At 47.5% G+C, this 18,090-nt stretch overlaps 1 protein-coding gene across 1 annotated transcript in view; it reads right to left on the minus strand.

Annotated features, from left to right (window-relative positions):
* The window catches only part of LOC149360259 (cytochrome P450 3A14-like), a 43,260-nt gene extending 25,454 nt beyond the window's left edge, over positions 1-17,806 (minus strand). The window contains exons 1-4 of the mRNA XM_089567820.1: positions 17,766-17,806; positions 11,338-11,434; positions 4,408-4,460; positions 3,249-3,345 (exon numbers count right to left, since the gene is read on the minus strand). Coding sequence (XP_089423946.1) covers positions 3,249-3,345; positions 4,408-4,460; positions 11,338-11,434; positions 17,766-17,806 — 288 coding nt within the window. The remainder of the gene's footprint in view (positions 1-3,248; positions 3,346-4,407; positions 4,461-11,337; positions 11,435-17,765) is intronic.
* Positions 17,807-18,090: the final 284 nt, after the last annotated feature.

Consider the following 18,090-nt stretch of genomic DNA (forward strand, 5'->3'; position numbering starts at 1 on the left):
TAGCAAGAAATCGCTGAAAGAGGAAACCTGAGAAGTTCTCAAGCGAAATCGAAGCTTGTTCTTAATAACGTGCTTTTCTTTCCTAATCAGTGAAAATCTAATCCACAATTTTTGGCCTGTCACATTCGCTACCTGACCACAGCGTGGCCTAGCCTTGAGAGCAGCCGCCTCGTGCACCAAAAATCCTGGCTACTGCACGTGGGCACTAATCAAATGAGCAGGTGACCGTGAGGGTGACCTTGGCCAAACCTATCATAACAATAGCCCGTGCAGAAACAAAATAAATATTGCCAAGAATTGGGTTCGGCACAACGGCGCCACGAACGGAACAGCTTCGTTGGCCACCGTATCAAAGCAATATCAGAACACACCTTGTGTTAAGCTGCAACACTCTCGCGCTGTGAATTGCAAATCATCGTCTTCGTCAACTGCCACCTGCGGCGCTAACAGATCAGATTACCTTAACCTGGATCAGATCTTAACCTGAATATAACATCGTCGTCAGACGTGCAGACGGCTCAGCACAGCAAACCCGTGAGCCAACCATGCTAAACACATCCTTTAGTGTGTCTACTAGGTTCAGCTACGTTAAAACCTACCACTACTTTAGATTGTACGCCTCCCTATCGTCCTTTGTTATGCTTGGGCATATTCCACTCTCTTGCAGAAAACGAGAGACAAAATGTTTGTTCACTGGCCCTAAAGACTTGAGAGTCTTTATGGGTGGATTCCCTAGTCTAGGACTCCTACGGTCGCTACGGCAGCTTGGGCCCGTTCGACCAGTGAAAGATGATCTCCGGGTTCCAGCTAGGAACTGACTCCTGCCAGCTGGCAACGGGTGGGAGCTGCCTCCCACTGCTCCGGCATGGCATTATATAGGTCTGGAACAGCTGAGTTATGCTTCCATCCCCATGTGATGTGAAATAGTGCGGCTGTCTATCCGCACAATGGGTATGCGGGTTTTGTATATAGTGGTGTGTATTTTACTTGGGATAAATAAGCGTGGACATGGGTTTGTTTGGAGCTGTCTCCAGCTTACAAACTGCGCTTTAGTTAGTATGCTATGGGATGGAGGGTAGACGCTCCTTAGTCCTCAAAGGTGCTCCGGTATATCACCGTGCGTTCGGGTAACTGGCTCGAGTCCCAACGCATCAGCCCTCGCTCGGTTTGTATATCCTCGAGCGATGGCGTCCGCAGCGTGGTTCCTGGCCATGCCAGCGTGCCCAGTCTCAATATGATGAATTTTTTTTTACAATGCTTGAGCGACCTTGTGTTAGAACGCGTGTCGCTTTCTAGGCAGTTCTGCCTTTCAGGAAGTCCCGACACGCCGTCCGTAAGTTCGAGCTGATCACTAGGAATCTTCTCGCCTGTTGTCTCCGGCTATTGCAAGAGCAATCACAGCCTCGTCTTCTTCAGCAAAGGTGTAATCCTTTATGTTGACACTGGCTGGCTAATGTGAGCGTAGTCGATTGGCGCTGCCACAATGGCTCTGTGTCTTGGGTAGCTGGCTGCGTCTACGAAGACGTATCCTTTCTGGACAGCGATCCGCTTTTCTAACGCCTGAGACCTTGTGCCTCGGTGCAATTGTCGGTGTATGTTCTTATATATGGAAAGGTTGTGTAGGTCGATCATATGTCATCCGGTACGTCAACCATCTCTTAAATCTTGTCGTGTCGGTCAGGCTAGCCTAGTATGAGTAAGGTCCTATCTGTGGTCGTATGTAAAAGTCGTTCTTTCTGAGCGATGAGGAGTGCTTCTTGAAGGTAAAGGTATGTGTTGAAGACTATGAGGTCCATCAAGGTGCGCGTACATGCTCTCAGAGATGGACCTAGTGCCATCTGCATGTGCATTATGCAGCAGAGTCTCTACCTGCTGCATAACCTGCTGTTCCTTGAAACCTCGTCTTTTGTTGGCTACGCGTGTGATCACCCGAGTCACTTGGTCTGGAGAATTGGAGAGGAAACAGATCGTGGGGTCCACTCTGTTGTATTATACCCACATGCCCAGGATCCTTAGTGTTGCCACTTCTGGAATCTCCTATCCGTCAAGACGGATGTTGATTCGGCTGTTACTATCGTATTACGCGAGTGCATGGGTATAATTTGAGCCTTTTCCGGTGAACAGGAGATACCGCATTCCATACGTACAGGCTAATGCAGGTCACGGCTTCTTGTAGTTGATTATTTCTTTTCTCGCGAAGGGACCACTCGTTAGACCACACCTTTATATCTTCACCGTATATGGCCTTCGATGCCTTCAATACGGTCTCGTCTTCCAGAGAGCCCTGACGTGGCTATGTCTATGATGTTGAAGGAAAGTGAGATCAAGCTAAAACCTCACGCCGTTTAATTTTGTTTAGTTTAACCATTTCTTAAGGCAGTATTTGGGCGGGCCGATTGCAATAAAAGGCCATGTAGGAAATTTCCATACAGGAACCTTAGCGGGCTCGTGTTCTTTATTTTTCTGTCAGGCAAGGCACTTAGGAAAAGTCTTCCTTCCTTGTGGTCGTAAGCCGCACTTCCTTTAATATTTTTCTCTTTAAAGGTGCTGTTTTTCTGCACATGAAAACAGTAGGTAGTGAACATGCACATCTGTGGCTAGCGTGGCACCCTTCGAACATGTTCTCAATTTTAGGTCGTTCAGAGCGCCCCATCAGCACTACTCTGTTGTAATCAACTCCATCTCGATGGAATGTGCGGCCTAATGCTGTACAGACTTCATGTGCCAATCGAATTTTCATTGAAGCTCGCAGGAAAAGAAGCCGAAGTAAGGGGGCCTTTCAAAAAAACGGCGCTTTTGGAGTAGTATTCGAAACAATAAGTATTTGATAAAGAGAAATGTATTACGCAAAAACAGTACTGCGCTAGACACCCACCAATCTGGCTATTTTAGGTTTACTGCAGCAGCGGGCAAATATTATTGCATAGCTTTTATTACCTTAATTGTAAACAAGTGGAAAGTACACTGCTTTACATGCCCATTCCTTAGTTCCTCAGTCAACTGCTCTTCGCTACATATAATGTTGCCCTGTAATCATTGTCTTTCGGTGTTCGCTCCCATAACTTTTCGTTAGCACTTTAAAAAATTGTCGCGTTAACCAAGCCTTTCAGGCGTATACAACACTTTCTTAGTGATCAAACACTTTCTTAGGGAGCATGCCGCCCGACATTGGTGTTGTCACCCTTACGACAGAAGAAGCATCCAATGGCGGGCAAGTACCTCTGGTGGGCTCATTGTGGTGCACTCACCCCTCGATTAGTGAAGTTCTTGAAGTCATATACGCACACCTCCTCTATTAGGCCCAGGTCCATGGTCACGACGAATGGCACATCTCCATTGTAAAAACTGCGCCATGACAGGAAATGATATTAACAGCTCAATTATGCTGAAGTTGCTAATAAGGATATCTAAGAAAAATTGTACTCTTCTTGTACAATCTCTCGCAATGCTCACTTATCACAATGGTCACTGAACTCTTGAGAGCTGCGGACTCCGCTGTCTGCCACAAGGACTAACTTTTTATACAGACAGGTTCTAATGCGTGAAATAAGAAATTTTCACAACAAACGCCGTACTCTAGTTCAGTTAGAAAGCCGTGGTGACGGAAGAATAAAATTGAAATGAAGGCTTAATTTATTTTATTTTGGCGGAGACAGGCATTCGATACCCTACACTTTCGCGTCACCTGGGGACGGTGTTCAACGCGACATTAACCATACGTTCTTCAGCCAGCACAGCTCACACCATATATCAGTGGGCGCTGTTCGAAGCTTGTACCGGGTTTTCGATCGTCGTGATGTGTGCTGGAAGGCTAAAGCTGGCAGCACACTGAGACATTGCGCGACGCAAAATTAAACTGGTCCGTTTTCGTTTACCATCATCACGGCGCGAGGCTTGAGCAAAAAGCATGACCCGGTTGGTTTCTCCGCAATCGTCAACAGCTGCGCCACAGAGGCGAACGGAGTGTAAGCAGTGAGTGTCCGTCCTCCACATGTGAATTCTTGTACGTATTCGGCCCAACCGCAAGAAAAAAAAATGATCCACCACTAAGAACTAGACAAATGGGGAATATGAGCATATTTTTTTCCGCACCAGTCGATTCGTCGATTTCCTCTCTCTCTGGCGCTTGCATTTAAAACATGCACTAAGTCTTCACTCATGTGAAGAAGGCGTATTGTTGGCCTGTGTGGTTCCCCAAAAGTGACGTTACAATTAAGAGACAAAACAAGTACTCACTATTCTTGTTCGTTTCTGAGCATTCTCTTTTGTTCATTATAGTATATTGACTTAAACTTCAGTACTTTCACGTCAGCGTGTTGGATATTATTTGCTCCACATATGTTAATAGTGTATTCAAATAAATTAGACGCAAATAACGGTGATTACTTCTAGTTATCACGAACTCACCCAAACAAGTCGCCATATTTGTCAATCCAACCTCCGATGACTTTGTAGATGTCCTGCGAAAAGAAACAACAAGCTTTTCGGCTACACCAAGCAACCGTAATTAAAATTGGCCTTGAAGCAACAAAAAGCAATTTTGGAAGAGACAGATGGCGTCAGCTCGTGAGAGGCCGTGTCTGTTCGCTGTTCACATGCAGGAATATGTAGGAGTTTCCTACCAGCTGCTAAGCCTACCACTGAATTCCTACCACTGAATCGGAAATCATCATTAAATATCCGCAAAGATGCGAAATTTCTGCTGATTGGCTGGCGAGACGACGGACGATCTGATAAATGTTTTCTAGGCATAGCTACTACGTAGTAAGGCAGAGCGATTGCGTAAATTCTGATAATAAAATCACTCATAAAAATTGGTTCGTTGGTTGGTTTATGAGGTTTAACGTCCCAAAGCGACTCAGGCTGTGAGAGACGCCGTAGTAAAGGGCTCAGGAAATGTCGGCCACCTGGGGTTCTTTAACGGGCACTGAAATCGCACAGTACACGGGCCTCTAGAATTTCGCCTCCATCGTAATTCGACCGCCGCGGCAGGGAACGAACCCGCGTCTTTCGGGTCAGCAGCGGAGCGCCATAATCACTGAGCCACCGCGGCGGCTCCCACAAATAAAAATGGAGTAAAAAAGCAGTAATCATAATATAAAGCCAGCTGTCATATATTATAAATCCAGTTTTCATCGGTTGAAACATGGCTATGAAAAGCTACGAACATAACTTTGCTGCATCGCGTGAATTGCGCGAAATGAGCTTCAATTAAAGATTGCGACCACACAGTCAAAAGAGATTAATTATCTGGACACGAGGAATGACAAGTGTTTTTGTGAATATAGCCTGTCGTGAAATCGAGCTGCTGTGAAATTTTCCCGTGTTTGCCACTGCAGCTGACATGAAGTCTAAAAAATTAGGGTGGCTTAAGTAGTGAATATGAGTAGTTGCGTCTCATCGACGGAATGTTTAGCAGGAGCACCGAACTAGATCCTGCTTGAAAAATGAAGAAAAAGCAAAGAAAGAACTAAAGTAAGCTCTCAAACATTTGAAAACATGTCGTCACAAAGTTTCGTTACATTATGCTCGATTCAAGTAATAAGTTAGACAGTACCTCACACTCCTTTACTTCCCATTCTACTGCCACATCACTTAACTCATACAGCTATTCGTTCATGTCCATGGATCTCAGTCGGCCTGTTTACGATTTATATTCGTACCCAAATGAAATTTCTGTCGAAACTAAGAATACACAGGTCGAACTTGACGCACTTGAACTTGCCATATTCAATCTACACTCACGGCCTTGCTACAGGAAATGCACTATCACGACTTAATTTTTGACGATGCTAGTTCTCGGAGTTTTCTTTGAATCGAGTGCCAAATCGTAAAGTTATTTAACGTTGTTGCGGCTCATGATATGTTAGCCAGTTTTATAAAGTGGTGGTGGGGTGGTAATAAACTTGCTTTAGTAAAGATCCTAGCGCTTTCTTAACAGGGAGGGGACCCTTAGTCAGGGGATCCTACGGCCATAGCTGTTTGCTGCACCCTTTTCAGGAGTTTTTTGTGGTCCTCTAGGCTTGAGGTAGGCATTGCGCCTGTCCAGTGCTCAGGAGTGGGTTTGGGATTGATTTTCAGGGTGGCCTGAATGCTTTGGTAAGCCCACGTAGTATGATACAGTGTGTGACGTTCCCTGCATATAACGTGCATGTGTGTGCGTATAATGTGAGGTGCAAGACGCTAATGTGCCGGTACGTGTTCGGCCGTAACTGTCTGGAAGCTACACTTGTGCTCGCTTCAGTTTCTTGTGCGGAAGGGGGGCAGCTGAGTCTTCTTTCGGGGCGCGGTTAATAAGACTTCGGGCTAAGACAACGTTTCTTTTTGTCCTGGATAAAAGAGTATAATCTTGATCGCTTTAAAAACCATTCTTTTTTAATGTTCGCCTTTTCTTTGTATTTACTAGTGTAGCAAGAACTACAGTAGTATTCTTTATGTGCGCAATTTCTGTGGAAAAATAGCTCAGTTTTGGGTGTTGTACGGCTATCACAGAGCGGTTATCAATATGAGAAAATACCTAAATGTGTTGAACCTTATGCCGAACTGTCGTGATAGGTCCAGTATAAATGTTCTTTGATTAGTTCCTTAGACGGCTAGTTGAATAACGAAGACAAGAATGAGGGCGATTGGCTTCTGTAGACTACATAATTAGCAACTTCTTGACATATTCTTGCATAGAACATGGCAGCCTTATAGAATATTGGACACTTAATATAACCCCACAGCATCGGTGACTTACACTACTGTACGACTACTGTACTGAATTACAAAAATGGAAACAAGGATTACGAACCACGTGCGACACCGAGTCCTGGATGGTCGATGGGGTGAAGGCCAAGGCGGTTGGGAGCGCACGTTTAGACATCCGAGGTTTTTCCCTTGGCACTACAGCTTAGAGGTAGGGCAACAGCAACTCTATCAGCCGGTAGAGGATTGATTTATTAGAATTTGAGATCGAAAGTTTTGACTGCTGTAGCATGATTTGTTATCTCGCTTAATTTGTTTTAATCTGCTGTCCAGCAGTTCATACTCAAGTTTTTGGAGAACTCTGTATTTTGCAAACGCCGTCCTGTTTAACAACTGGTGCCCTTTTCCTTTGGCTATAGCCCTTTCCAATGAGGGCTCCCTGGAGGTTGCTATATCGCTCGCTGGGCTGTTGTGTGCACTTAACGGTAGCACAGTGGAAGCGGCAGGGGAACCGGTTTACAGCAGCCCAGACAGAAATCATTTCGGTACCCTCCTCGCCCGATGGAAAATGCCATGAGCCCAACGCAGCCTGTGCCGCCAGTCGCCGCTTTTGTGAATAGGCTGCTCCCGATGGCTTGCTGCGTGCCGGAGGCCTCTTTCCATGGAGGAAAAAAAACTAGGAGCGAGCGTGACGTCACGCGCTCAGCCTCTACAAGCGAACCTCCTCTGACGCCGCTGCCGAGGGCCCTTTTGCGCACTGACTCTTGGGAAATAGGCCCTCCACAGTTACCAGACTGTCAAGCAGCCTGGGTCGCGCGGTGCTCTTTAGTGAACGCCCGTACTCCGATACACAACGAAAGAGCGAAACCGAAATGTGGCTAAGAACTACCGCTGCTTTGTCACGTGAGGGCCTATTTGCCATGATGCTTTTTTATTTATATTTTTATTATATTATATTTTATGACTATATTTTATATTTATATTTATATTTATATTATATTTTTTATGACTAGGCTTCAACATTATGACGTCATGCTCTCCTGTTTTTTTTTGCTCCATGCCTTTTTCTCTCATGTCTCACGCAGAAACTGTACATAATTGCATGTGCCGCCACACGCAGGCTTTAAGGAATGGAGTCATAACCGGAGATGCATAGCATTAATCTCAAAGGTGAGTTTTAGCCTTGAGCATTACGATTTTCTTTCCTTAAAATTCCATTGCGGAATTCAGGAATGCTGCCTTGTTTACGATGTGTATCGCAATCAACCCGTCGGTAAATTTCTTAAAAAAAACTGCTCTGGAGATGTGGTTTTCTTTCACGTAAGATTAATCTGTTAAACTTCGCAAAACTCATAACACTGCAGCACACGGGTATAACAAGCTTCATCGGTTGCTATGGTTCACATGGAATGTCTCCGTTTTATACTCCCTATTAAGGGAGTTCTCCAGAGTTCCAGCCTAGGGGTCCATGCTGTTTAATCTGCTCATTTGATGAGTAACAGGGAACGTCCAACGTGACACGCAGGCTGGATTCGCGATCTATGCTGATGATGTCAGCACCTCGACCGAATAAAGAAAGTATGCAGGTCGAATTACAGGCAGCTCTCCTGAGTCTGTAGGCCACCTTTACCGAAATAGGCCTGCGACTTTCCCCTCAGAAAATGGAACTTATAAGTATAGATCGTAAGCATCCGATCAATCCTGACATAAGCATCTCACTCCTTAATGGGCCACACACCACACATTAGCCACACGCCACACACCACACAACGGACAGATTAGAGTGCACGGTTTGCCTCTCGTGAGCTGTAACAGCCTCCAAAAGTGGGTGCGCCAATTTCAACAGGCATGGCTGGTCACACTGCACGCAGTGCATCGCCTGTCTAACAAGCTCGGAGGAGCAAGACAACATGCTTGTCGCACTCTAGCTATGGCTGTTGCCGTTGGGAAAACTCTTATACGGCGCTCCCGTATATACAATCTCTTTGAGCAACATCAACAATCGCGAGCGCTTTGATAGGACTACACGACGAACCATCACTGGTCTGCCTTAGCACACCAAGGTACCTGCATTTGAACACCTGCAGGATATCATCCGCGAGGGCAACATCCGGCATCACATTCGCTTGGAAAATACCCTACAAGGCCGGCGCCATCTGGCTTGGGACTTCCAACGACAAAATGATGCTCTCACACTCACTCAGTGTCTACACCTACGTGGTACACCGATTTATTCTCGGCGATTTTGCTGACCCATAGCTTGAGACATAGTACTCCTCCTCAAGCTTCTTGCAACTCGTCAGCTTGCGGTCGCGCACTAAGAAACCCTCGACATCTACACCGATGCCGCTCTCTGTGGCGACCCGGCCTGAATGGCTTAGATTTGTACGCAGTCCTCCGTCTACTCAGGGACTTATACATGCCACCTTCGTTTCAGTACCCCCCCCCCCCCTCCCCCCCCCAAGCACGCTGAGCTGCTGGCAATCTGGGAAGCCATTGCCTCCCTCGCACACGCTGGTACCAAACGGCTCAGTCTTCACTGATTCACATGCGTCTTACACACAACTTCTTCGCCTTGCCACGGAGGATGCCAGTCATCCAACACATTCACAGCAAGCATGCACAGATGGGTAATCACATCGAAATCATTTGGACACCGGGGCATACGGGCGCTCGCTCCCGGGGGTAATATGGCAGCACATGCCGCTGCTCAGATGGGACGATCAATTCTTCATCCACCCCACCCCTCAGCGCAAGCCCGTACGACCTCCTAAACTAGACAACCTCCTCAGTAGCTACCATGTACAACGCCCGAGCGTCTCTCCGTACTTCAAGTCGTTCCCGCATCGAAGAACTTACTCCGCCGGTCTTCGTTTGGTGTAAGACTCATCTTAAATGTCTCGAGGAGGTCTTCATCAATAAGGTTTATGCTGACTCCACGTATGCCGCATATATACTGGCGAAATGACGACGGCTCAACCTCACCGCGGTAACGTTCTCGCAATCCGGGCTCCACTGTCGCGTGGACCTTATCCATTTACTCTGGCAATGCGCTTCATTTAAATCCGGGAGAATGGCCATACTGTCACTCCAACACATATATTACCGGCAGGCAGCTTCGATTTGCTGCATATGGTAGCCAAAGTGGCCTGATCAGGGTGGTGTAAGGGTGCCGACTAACCCCCTTCTGATCGGGTCCCGCAATAGCATATGGATAACACGCTGACTCGGACCTCGAGTATGTCTAGCGTTTTTTCCCCGTTTCTCCCACAGTGTTATTGGGCCTACCTCATAAAATAGGAACTTTCAATCAATTCATCAATCAATCAATACTTCCTATTTACCTCCGTCATGCACTGTGTCATGTTAGTATGTTGTGCTTCTGTCTCATTCCTGCGCTCTCTATTAAACAGCTACTTTATCCTTACAACATGCCGATGTACTACGACACCTGTGCACGATTCTGCAAATGATACCTGATGCTTCTACGCAGCTCAAAAAGTAATTTTACTGCGGCAGGAAACTTCAAAGTGTTCGGTTCGGTTTATTGAGGTTTAACGTCCCAAAGCGACTCAGGCAATTAAGGACGCAGTAGTCAAGGGCTCCGGAAATTTTGACCGCCTGGGGTTCTTTAAAGTGTACGTATTTGCTTCTAATACTTTTGGTTTAACAAGACGAATAATACTCTCGTTTCGTTTGTTTTTCCTTTGGTGCAAGTTTTTTTTTTTTAGTGATGGAGGAGTGAGGTTAATACATGTGAGGTGTAAAATTCTGAAACCACACGTGGACTGCGATTCATGCCGTAGTGGCGAAGGCCCAATTAAATTCGATCATCTAAGGTGCTTAAACGTGCACGGCATTGCACAACACGGGAATGCTTTTGTGTTCCGTTTCCGTTGAAATGATGTCGACGTGGTCAGGATCAATCTTGTCCCAAGACTTTGGTCTCAGTAGCCACGGGTGAACGGGCAGCTGTTGTGCTATGTCAAGGGCTCTTTGAGCGAGCGCACAATGAGTATTCACGTTTCACGGACTATCCGCGCGTCATTTGGTTGAGCTTTGTGTGCCGCAGTGGTCTGTTTCCCTGTTTAAGGCGCTGGTGTTAGTGGTGATGCCAAAGCCGCCAAGCCACCAAGACGGGTAATTTTGGCGGGTTTGTTAGTCCCCTCAGAAACAACGGTAGTCCCTAAGTGCGTAGCGAAAAAGCGAGATATTCAGAAAGATTTCGGTTAATGGTAAGGACAGCTAAGCATGCACACTGACCAAATTTAAGACCACGAGCACTTGCGCTACCAAATCATTACTGCGGATAAGTGTCCGCCGAAAATCAGGCACTCTATTCTGTTGCTACTTTTTTTTAAACCAAGAAGTTCCCAGTGACAAAGCTTGCTAAAACATGTATTACGCAAATAATATTACCTGGAGTGCAGTAATTGTCAGTTCAAAACGCTGCAATCATAAAGTGAACATTTTAAAACGCGCATCTTATAGCCATGAGGTTTTTTTCGACATTATGTCTTATTGCTAGTGTGGCAATCAAATGGAAACAATAAAGCAATAGCTGCTTAGCAAGTGTTCGGAAGTGATGCTATTACATATGTTCAACTCCGTTGCCCTCTCATAGTGCCCTATCTCGTGCGCTGTTCTTGCCGTGAAGTGGTACTCCCTGATGTTTCCCCATATCAGGCTGGGATTTGGACCTGGGATCCCGATTTTCCTGAAATACGAGAAGTGTCGCCACCGCCACCTGAAACAGAAAGGCGGAAAATATACAAAAAATATATGTCCTGCGTGCGTGAGTAGGACGCCACATATCCACATTACGACCCAGTAAAATGAGGCTGGACTTTCAGTTGCGTTGGGATGTGCAGAAGCAAGCTGGTGTTTATAAGCTTTTTTTCTTGAAGCTGAGCTAAGGCACCAATCGGAGCCAAGTAGGGCCGACATCTGTCCACACAGAACATGATGCTGCAGCTCTCCAAAGAGAGAGTGGAGCCCGGAAATGGTGATGGCCCGCCGGCCATTCGGGGGCTGGATCTGAAAAATGCGTTTGACAACGTCTCGCACGAGGCCATACTCTAACCTATCGCATTTAGGGGACGGATGGTGCACATATCAATACCTGAAAACCTTGTTGTGAAACCGCGCGATGGAGCCCAAGATTGGTGAGCGCAAGTCGGGACATATATCGTTAAGAAACAGGGGGGCGCCGCAGGGATCGATCTTATTACCTTGCCTTTTCGATGACGCGATGGCAAGCCGAACCGCGTACAGGGAGTCGGACGCACACTGTGCGCAGACGACGTCCCGATCTGGGCAAGTCCAGCGTCGGATGGGCAGATTGAAGCTGCGCTACAGAAAGCGGCGGTTGTGTTAGATGCTCATGTTCGCGGCGCAGACCTGGAATGTTCACCGTAAAAGTCGGAACTAGTGGTTATCTGTAACGTCGGCAGGCCAAAGAATTTGGGGGCGAGTAGGTTTATCGTGAAAATTTGGGAGAACGAGATCCTCGAAGCTGATACCATACGCGCATTGGGAATTTTCATACAATCCAGCAGGTACCACAGAACAATAGTGGACAGGCTGACGGCCTCAGTCCAACAGACTATCCGACTAATCAAGCGAGTGGTGTCCAGGTGGCACGGCATGAGAAAGTGAGGCGGGTGTCGGATCGTTCAGGATTTGTCTGCAGCCAAATGGTTCATGCCACAATGTACCTGGATCTCAAGCGTTGCGAGCTTGAGAAGTTGTACAGACTAATAAGGCAAGCGTAGAAAGCGGTTCTCTGTCTCCCAAAAAACCTATCCACTGAGCGGCTTTTTCTCTCTGGGTACACTGTACCTTAGACGACCTCATAGAGGTACAGTTGGCATCGCAGGGGCGGAGGCTCCAGACAACGGTGGCGGATCTTCCTCGCTGGTAAGAATGCGTCAACCCAATGCGAAGAGTCAAACCAATGCGTAAGAACATCCAAATGAGTCGTCACGATGGACAGAGGACGGGCACGGTGAAGCTGCTTAGCGAAAAATACTCGGGGGACGGAAGCCCCGTATTTGGGGATGCAGTAAAATGTCGACTACCAAAATAAAACACCTGTGCTGTGAGCGTGGTGAGCATTACTCGCAAGGAATAATATCCTCGGCAGTTACGAGCAGAGTTGAGGCGGCTCAAGAGGCCGCTATAGCACTTGGGATCGCCCAGGAAGGCAGCAGCGCTGTTAGCAATTCCAAGATGGCCCTCCGCAAATATGCGCAAGGACGAATCTCCGTAACCAAGTACAAAATTCTCATTTTCTGAAACGTAGCTTGAAAGAAACTAGGACATAGAAGTAGCCAGAGGCACGACACGAGCACTTTGTCACAACTGAATTTATGTTGGAAAGGTTAACAGAATATATAGTGTGGAAAAAGAATTGAAGGAAGAATAAGAGAAACTTAAAAAAAAATGCTGAAAAACGAGATCAAGTAGCAAGAGATCTGGGATAAAAGTCCGTCTCGAAAACATAAAACACGTAGAGTGCTACTTAAAAGTGATTCTACTTGGCAAAGCACATAATCAGCGCACCATCGAGGTAACTGAGGCATTCTATATCGTGAAAGCAGGGGAGAAGTGTCTCATTGACACATCCATCAACTTGACAAAAAAATGAGATGGAGTAGCTAGAATGCTCCAACTCGCCCAGTTTAGCATACACAGTTCTCAGCACGATTATTTCCACTTTATTTCCGGCGGATATAGAGGAGCTCCCGAAGTCGCCCCCCGCTTAAACGACGGCCGCTATCCCTTGAGCAGCGGCGGCGTCTTCAGCAAGCTGGAGGAGCTTGACCAGTGTTCCCGGGTCGGGGCTGAGCATTAGAGCCTCCCGATGATCATAGTCGGTAACGAAGTGAGTCGGAGGAAGGGACTATGGTCATATGATTTATATAGGCTTTGCTATCACAATTTCTGAATTTGTCTGAATAGAGTTCTTCCGAATAGAAGCTACACAATTGGAGATTTGTATAGGTGTTAGACGTTTACGCCAGGCCTCGGTCTGTTGTTTGGAGAGCGTTTTATCTGCTTAGGGGAATCTGAGTCTTGCAAGTCTGTAGTGCTGAATGATTTTTCTGTAAGTAAAGATCCGGTCCTTGCCGGAGTACAGCAAAAGGCAGGGACATAATTTACCTCAGGACTCCAACGCGCGGTCATTGCGAAGCAAGACGCAGGACACCTCCGAGCCCATTACGAGTTAATACAAAACTCTTAGATCGAGTCTGCCGCCTCGGCATTTTTCGTTAAGCCGAGATCAAGCCACCATTTGACGACTGCAAACGCGGTAGCAGCCAAATACGTGAGTCTATGCGAATATTTCCCCTGATACAGCGAATCCCAATATCCAGTTGTGCAGTGAGCCTGTATCACATGAATTGGGTTTACGCGAAGGATCCGCCTCCAACAGGCTTGGTTTTAGCACCCTGAAGAGAATCACGGCAAGCTGTTCTCTCAAGCACCTACAGAACGCACCGTTCAAGGCAGTGGCAAGAGCACAACAGGTCGCTACAGACTGTAACTGCCGGCCGCATGGAACAGCTGCAGAAGACACCCATGAAGAATGCCAAACAGCTGACAAAGATTTCATTCCTTCATTATTGGCTTAGGACAGCGGTAAATGAATGAAAACTTTGTCAGCTATTTGGCATTCTTCTTGGGGACCTTCCGCAGCTCTTCCAGGTAGCCGGCAGTTAAAGTGTCTTGTATACCCGGATTGATCTACAGTGGAGTGCACCAAATGCGGCTGAAAAGCCACCGTATTCCATATCTTCCGGGACGGCCCGACAGACTTTGTGGGAATCCTGGCTTTCCGCCGTCGCCTTTGCGCGGCTGTGCCGGCCTCCCGCGTTGTTTCTCCTCTTTCCCTTGCTCCCGCCTCAGGCGGTGGAGAGGCGGCTGGGTGACTAATCACTGTCATTTGGCCACTGCTCCGCCCCGGCTCCCCAACGGCCTTTGCCATTGGCGCCTTTTGGCGGGAATTTGGGACCCGCTTTGGGGGCCGCGCACCGCGCGACCGTCCGAGCGGGGGCCCAGAGAGAGATCCCTCCGAGACAGCGTAAGGTGCGTGCGCAACTGTTTTGTCCCTGCCGGCCTTTGCCGCTCGGACCAGTGCATATACTCGAGCTCGCCCGCACGTGTCCTCTGACCTGCAGCGGCTCGAGCCTGTCCAGCGGGGTCCAGCGACCTCCGACAGGCGTACCTTGCGTTGATTGCCCACTCTCTCTCGCAACCGGCCCAACGGTCGACACGAGAGGGAGATCACAGCACTGCCGCGGGGACATTCTCCTGCAGCGGCGTGCTAGCGGCACGCATTGCTCGAGTCGCTACGTGCGCGCAGCGGAGCCTTGCTCCTCGCGTGCCCCCGGGACGGGGTGACGATTGAGTGTGTGTGTACTGCTGAAGGACGACGTGAATAAACGTCTCCTTTGTGAACCTGGAGGCCTATTTCTTTGCGGCGAATCGCTCTCCTCCCAGCGGAGGTTGAGTGCACCGCATCGGTGTCCCAGTGGTGTGTGGTGACGGCTGATCGGGGCCCTTGGCTCGCGCGAAGCTCGAACCCGCGGTGGGTGGTGGCCTGTGTCCACGTAGAAACCCACAACTTCCAAGAAATATCGCTTCAGAGGCTCGCGCACCTCGTCCCGTCGGAGACCTTGCTGCTCAGCTCCGACCTATAAACACAGACCGTCAGCAGTTTGTAGCAACTAATGGAACTAACTCACATTTACACCCCGTTCTTTTTGGCGTTCCTCAAGGTACCGTTCTTGGGCCCTTACTCTTCTTAATATTCATTAATGACCTGCCTGATTCTGTTACATCATCAATTCACTTATTTGCAGACGACTGCGTCCTTTTCCGTGAAATAATAACCGACGATGACGTACGCGCAATTCAAACTGACATTAACAACATCTCCTCTTGGTGCAAAACATGGCAAATGACGCTAAACGTTAACAAGTGTAAATTCCTGCGCGTATCAAGGTCATCTAGCAACTCAACTACGTATCACCTTAACAATGTAGCTCTCGAATCAGTAGCGTCATACAAGTACCTAGGCATTCATATCGCTTCTAACCTTAGCTGGAACAGTCATGTCGAATTCATTGTCAACAAAGCTAACCGCATGGTAGGCTACTTAAAACGGAACTTTTGCTCGGCCCCTTCTAGTACCAAGCTTCTCTTTTACAAAACGTTAGTTTGTTCGCAACTTGAATACGCATCTTCAGTTTGGGACCCGCGCACTACTGATCTCATTAACCAGCTAGAAATGATTCAAAATAATGCAGCTCGTTTCATCTTCTCTAATTATCACCGCACCGCTAGTGTATCCTCAATGAAATCTAATCTCAATCTGCTACCCCTCACATTTCGTCGAAAGCATGCACGGTTATCCCTCTTTCATAAGATATTTTACCATGATGACTTACACGGTAAATTCCTCATTCCGCCTTCATATGTATCATCACACGTTGACCACGCTCACAAGGTTGGCATAAATTCATGCAACACTAAATGTTTCTCCGATTAATTCATACCCCGCACATCTAAAGACTGGAACCGCCTTCCCTCTTCCGTTGCAACAATCGATAAATTTTGGTTATTTCAGTCTGCCGTGCGCAATACAGGCCATGCGAGTTTTTCTTAACATTGTATAAAACCTACCTCTCTTCCTGTGTGTTCATATATTATTTAATTTCACCATTGTGTACACTCAAACGTTATCGCGAATTTCATTGTGTTATATTAATTCAGTGTTATGGGACTTTGTTTAGATCATTTCTCAACCAAACTTAACTGCCACTTACAGTATTACTTGTATGTTCTTGTTGCTGTGCATATTTTTTGTTTGTATATTGATTAAAACCCACTCCCCTCTGTAATGTTTATACCCTGAGGGTAATAATAAATAAATAAATAAACAAGTACAGGTCATGACAAGAACCCAAGAGGTCGGCGCCAGCCTCCACTGACGGCAACCTAGCAAGATCACCTAATCCACATGTACTCGAGCCGGTAATAGTTTAACAATCGAAATTCATTCATTCATTCTGAAACGCTCCTCTTTCATATATCTCTTTATTCTTTTACAGTATACAACCCAGGTGTTCAATCACAGTAGGAGTGCTTCCGCGGCTTTCCTTTTAACGAGCATACAGTCCGTTCGTGTGGTGTTGCAAAGCATTCTGAATTAGCGCACGGCTACGCTGAATTTCGGGGACTAAAGTAGCGACAAAATTACACTCCTCACCAGAGGAACCCCGCAAGGCGCTGTACTTTCAGCGTTTCTCTTCAACCTTACAATGACTGGCCTCCCGCGTCTGTTGGATGCAATCCCACATGTATATCATTCTATATACGCCGACGACATCACCATATGGACAAACTCCGGATCCGATGGAGAGATTGCAGAGCCACTACAACGAGCTATCGGCACTGCACGCTATTTTGTGCAGGGGAACGGCCTTGCTTGTTCACCGGCTAAATCGGAACTCTTAGTGATCAGGGACAAACAAGCCTCACAGGCAGCTCGCGACCCTCGGGAACCCACCGGGGTGCACATTGACAATCATCCAATACCCCCGATAGCCACGATCATGGTTCCTGGTATGTTTATTCAGAATAATACTCACAACACGGAAGCGATCCGCCGTCTACGCCTCACGGCACACCAGATAGGCGGGCTGGTGAGGCGCACTGCCACCCGTCGCCGGGGCATGACAGATGCCGACCTATGCAGGATGATGCAGTCATTTGAGATAAGCCGAATCAAGTACGCCTGGCCGTACTAACGTCTGCGTCGAAGGGACGAAGACGCACTTAACAGCATCATTAGAACAGCATACAAGGCGGCCCTTGGCCTGCCGGCATACCCCAACAAGGATCGACTGCTGCAGTTGGGAATTTGGAACACGCAGGCTGAGCTAATCGAAGCCCACAAGACGGCACAACTTACCCGCTGGTCGCGCACTGCTGCGGGGTGCGTAATTCTCGACAAACTCCACATCCACCCCGCTGAGGAGGTATATGCAACATCGAATTTATCACTCGACATTACTAGCAGACTAGTTGTTAAACCAGTAGCCAAGAACATCCTGTCAGGCAGACACGACGCCCGTAGGAAAGCAAGGGCGCAGGCCCTTGAGAAACCGTACGAGAACGAACCACGAGCAGTGTGCGTGGACGCAGCTCAACACATCAAAGGTGGAACATACGTGGCATGTATTGCCACTCCAAAGTCAGCCCTCGTTAACGCCGCAACCTTTCACGTTAGCTCTATACGCGAGGCAGAGGAAGTAGCTATCGCACTTGCCATCGCGGATCCCCGCACCAAAACTATCCTAAGCGGCTCTAAGAGCGCCATTCAAAATTTCGCCA

The sequence above is a fragment of the Amblyomma mixtum genome, chromosome 2, assembly GCF_055824585.1.
Source record: "Amblyomma mixtum isolate Tamu chromosome 2, ASM5582458v1, whole genome shotgun sequence".
Lineage (NCBI taxonomy): Eukaryota > Metazoa > Arthropoda > Arachnida > Ixodida > Ixodidae > Amblyomma > Amblyomma mixtum.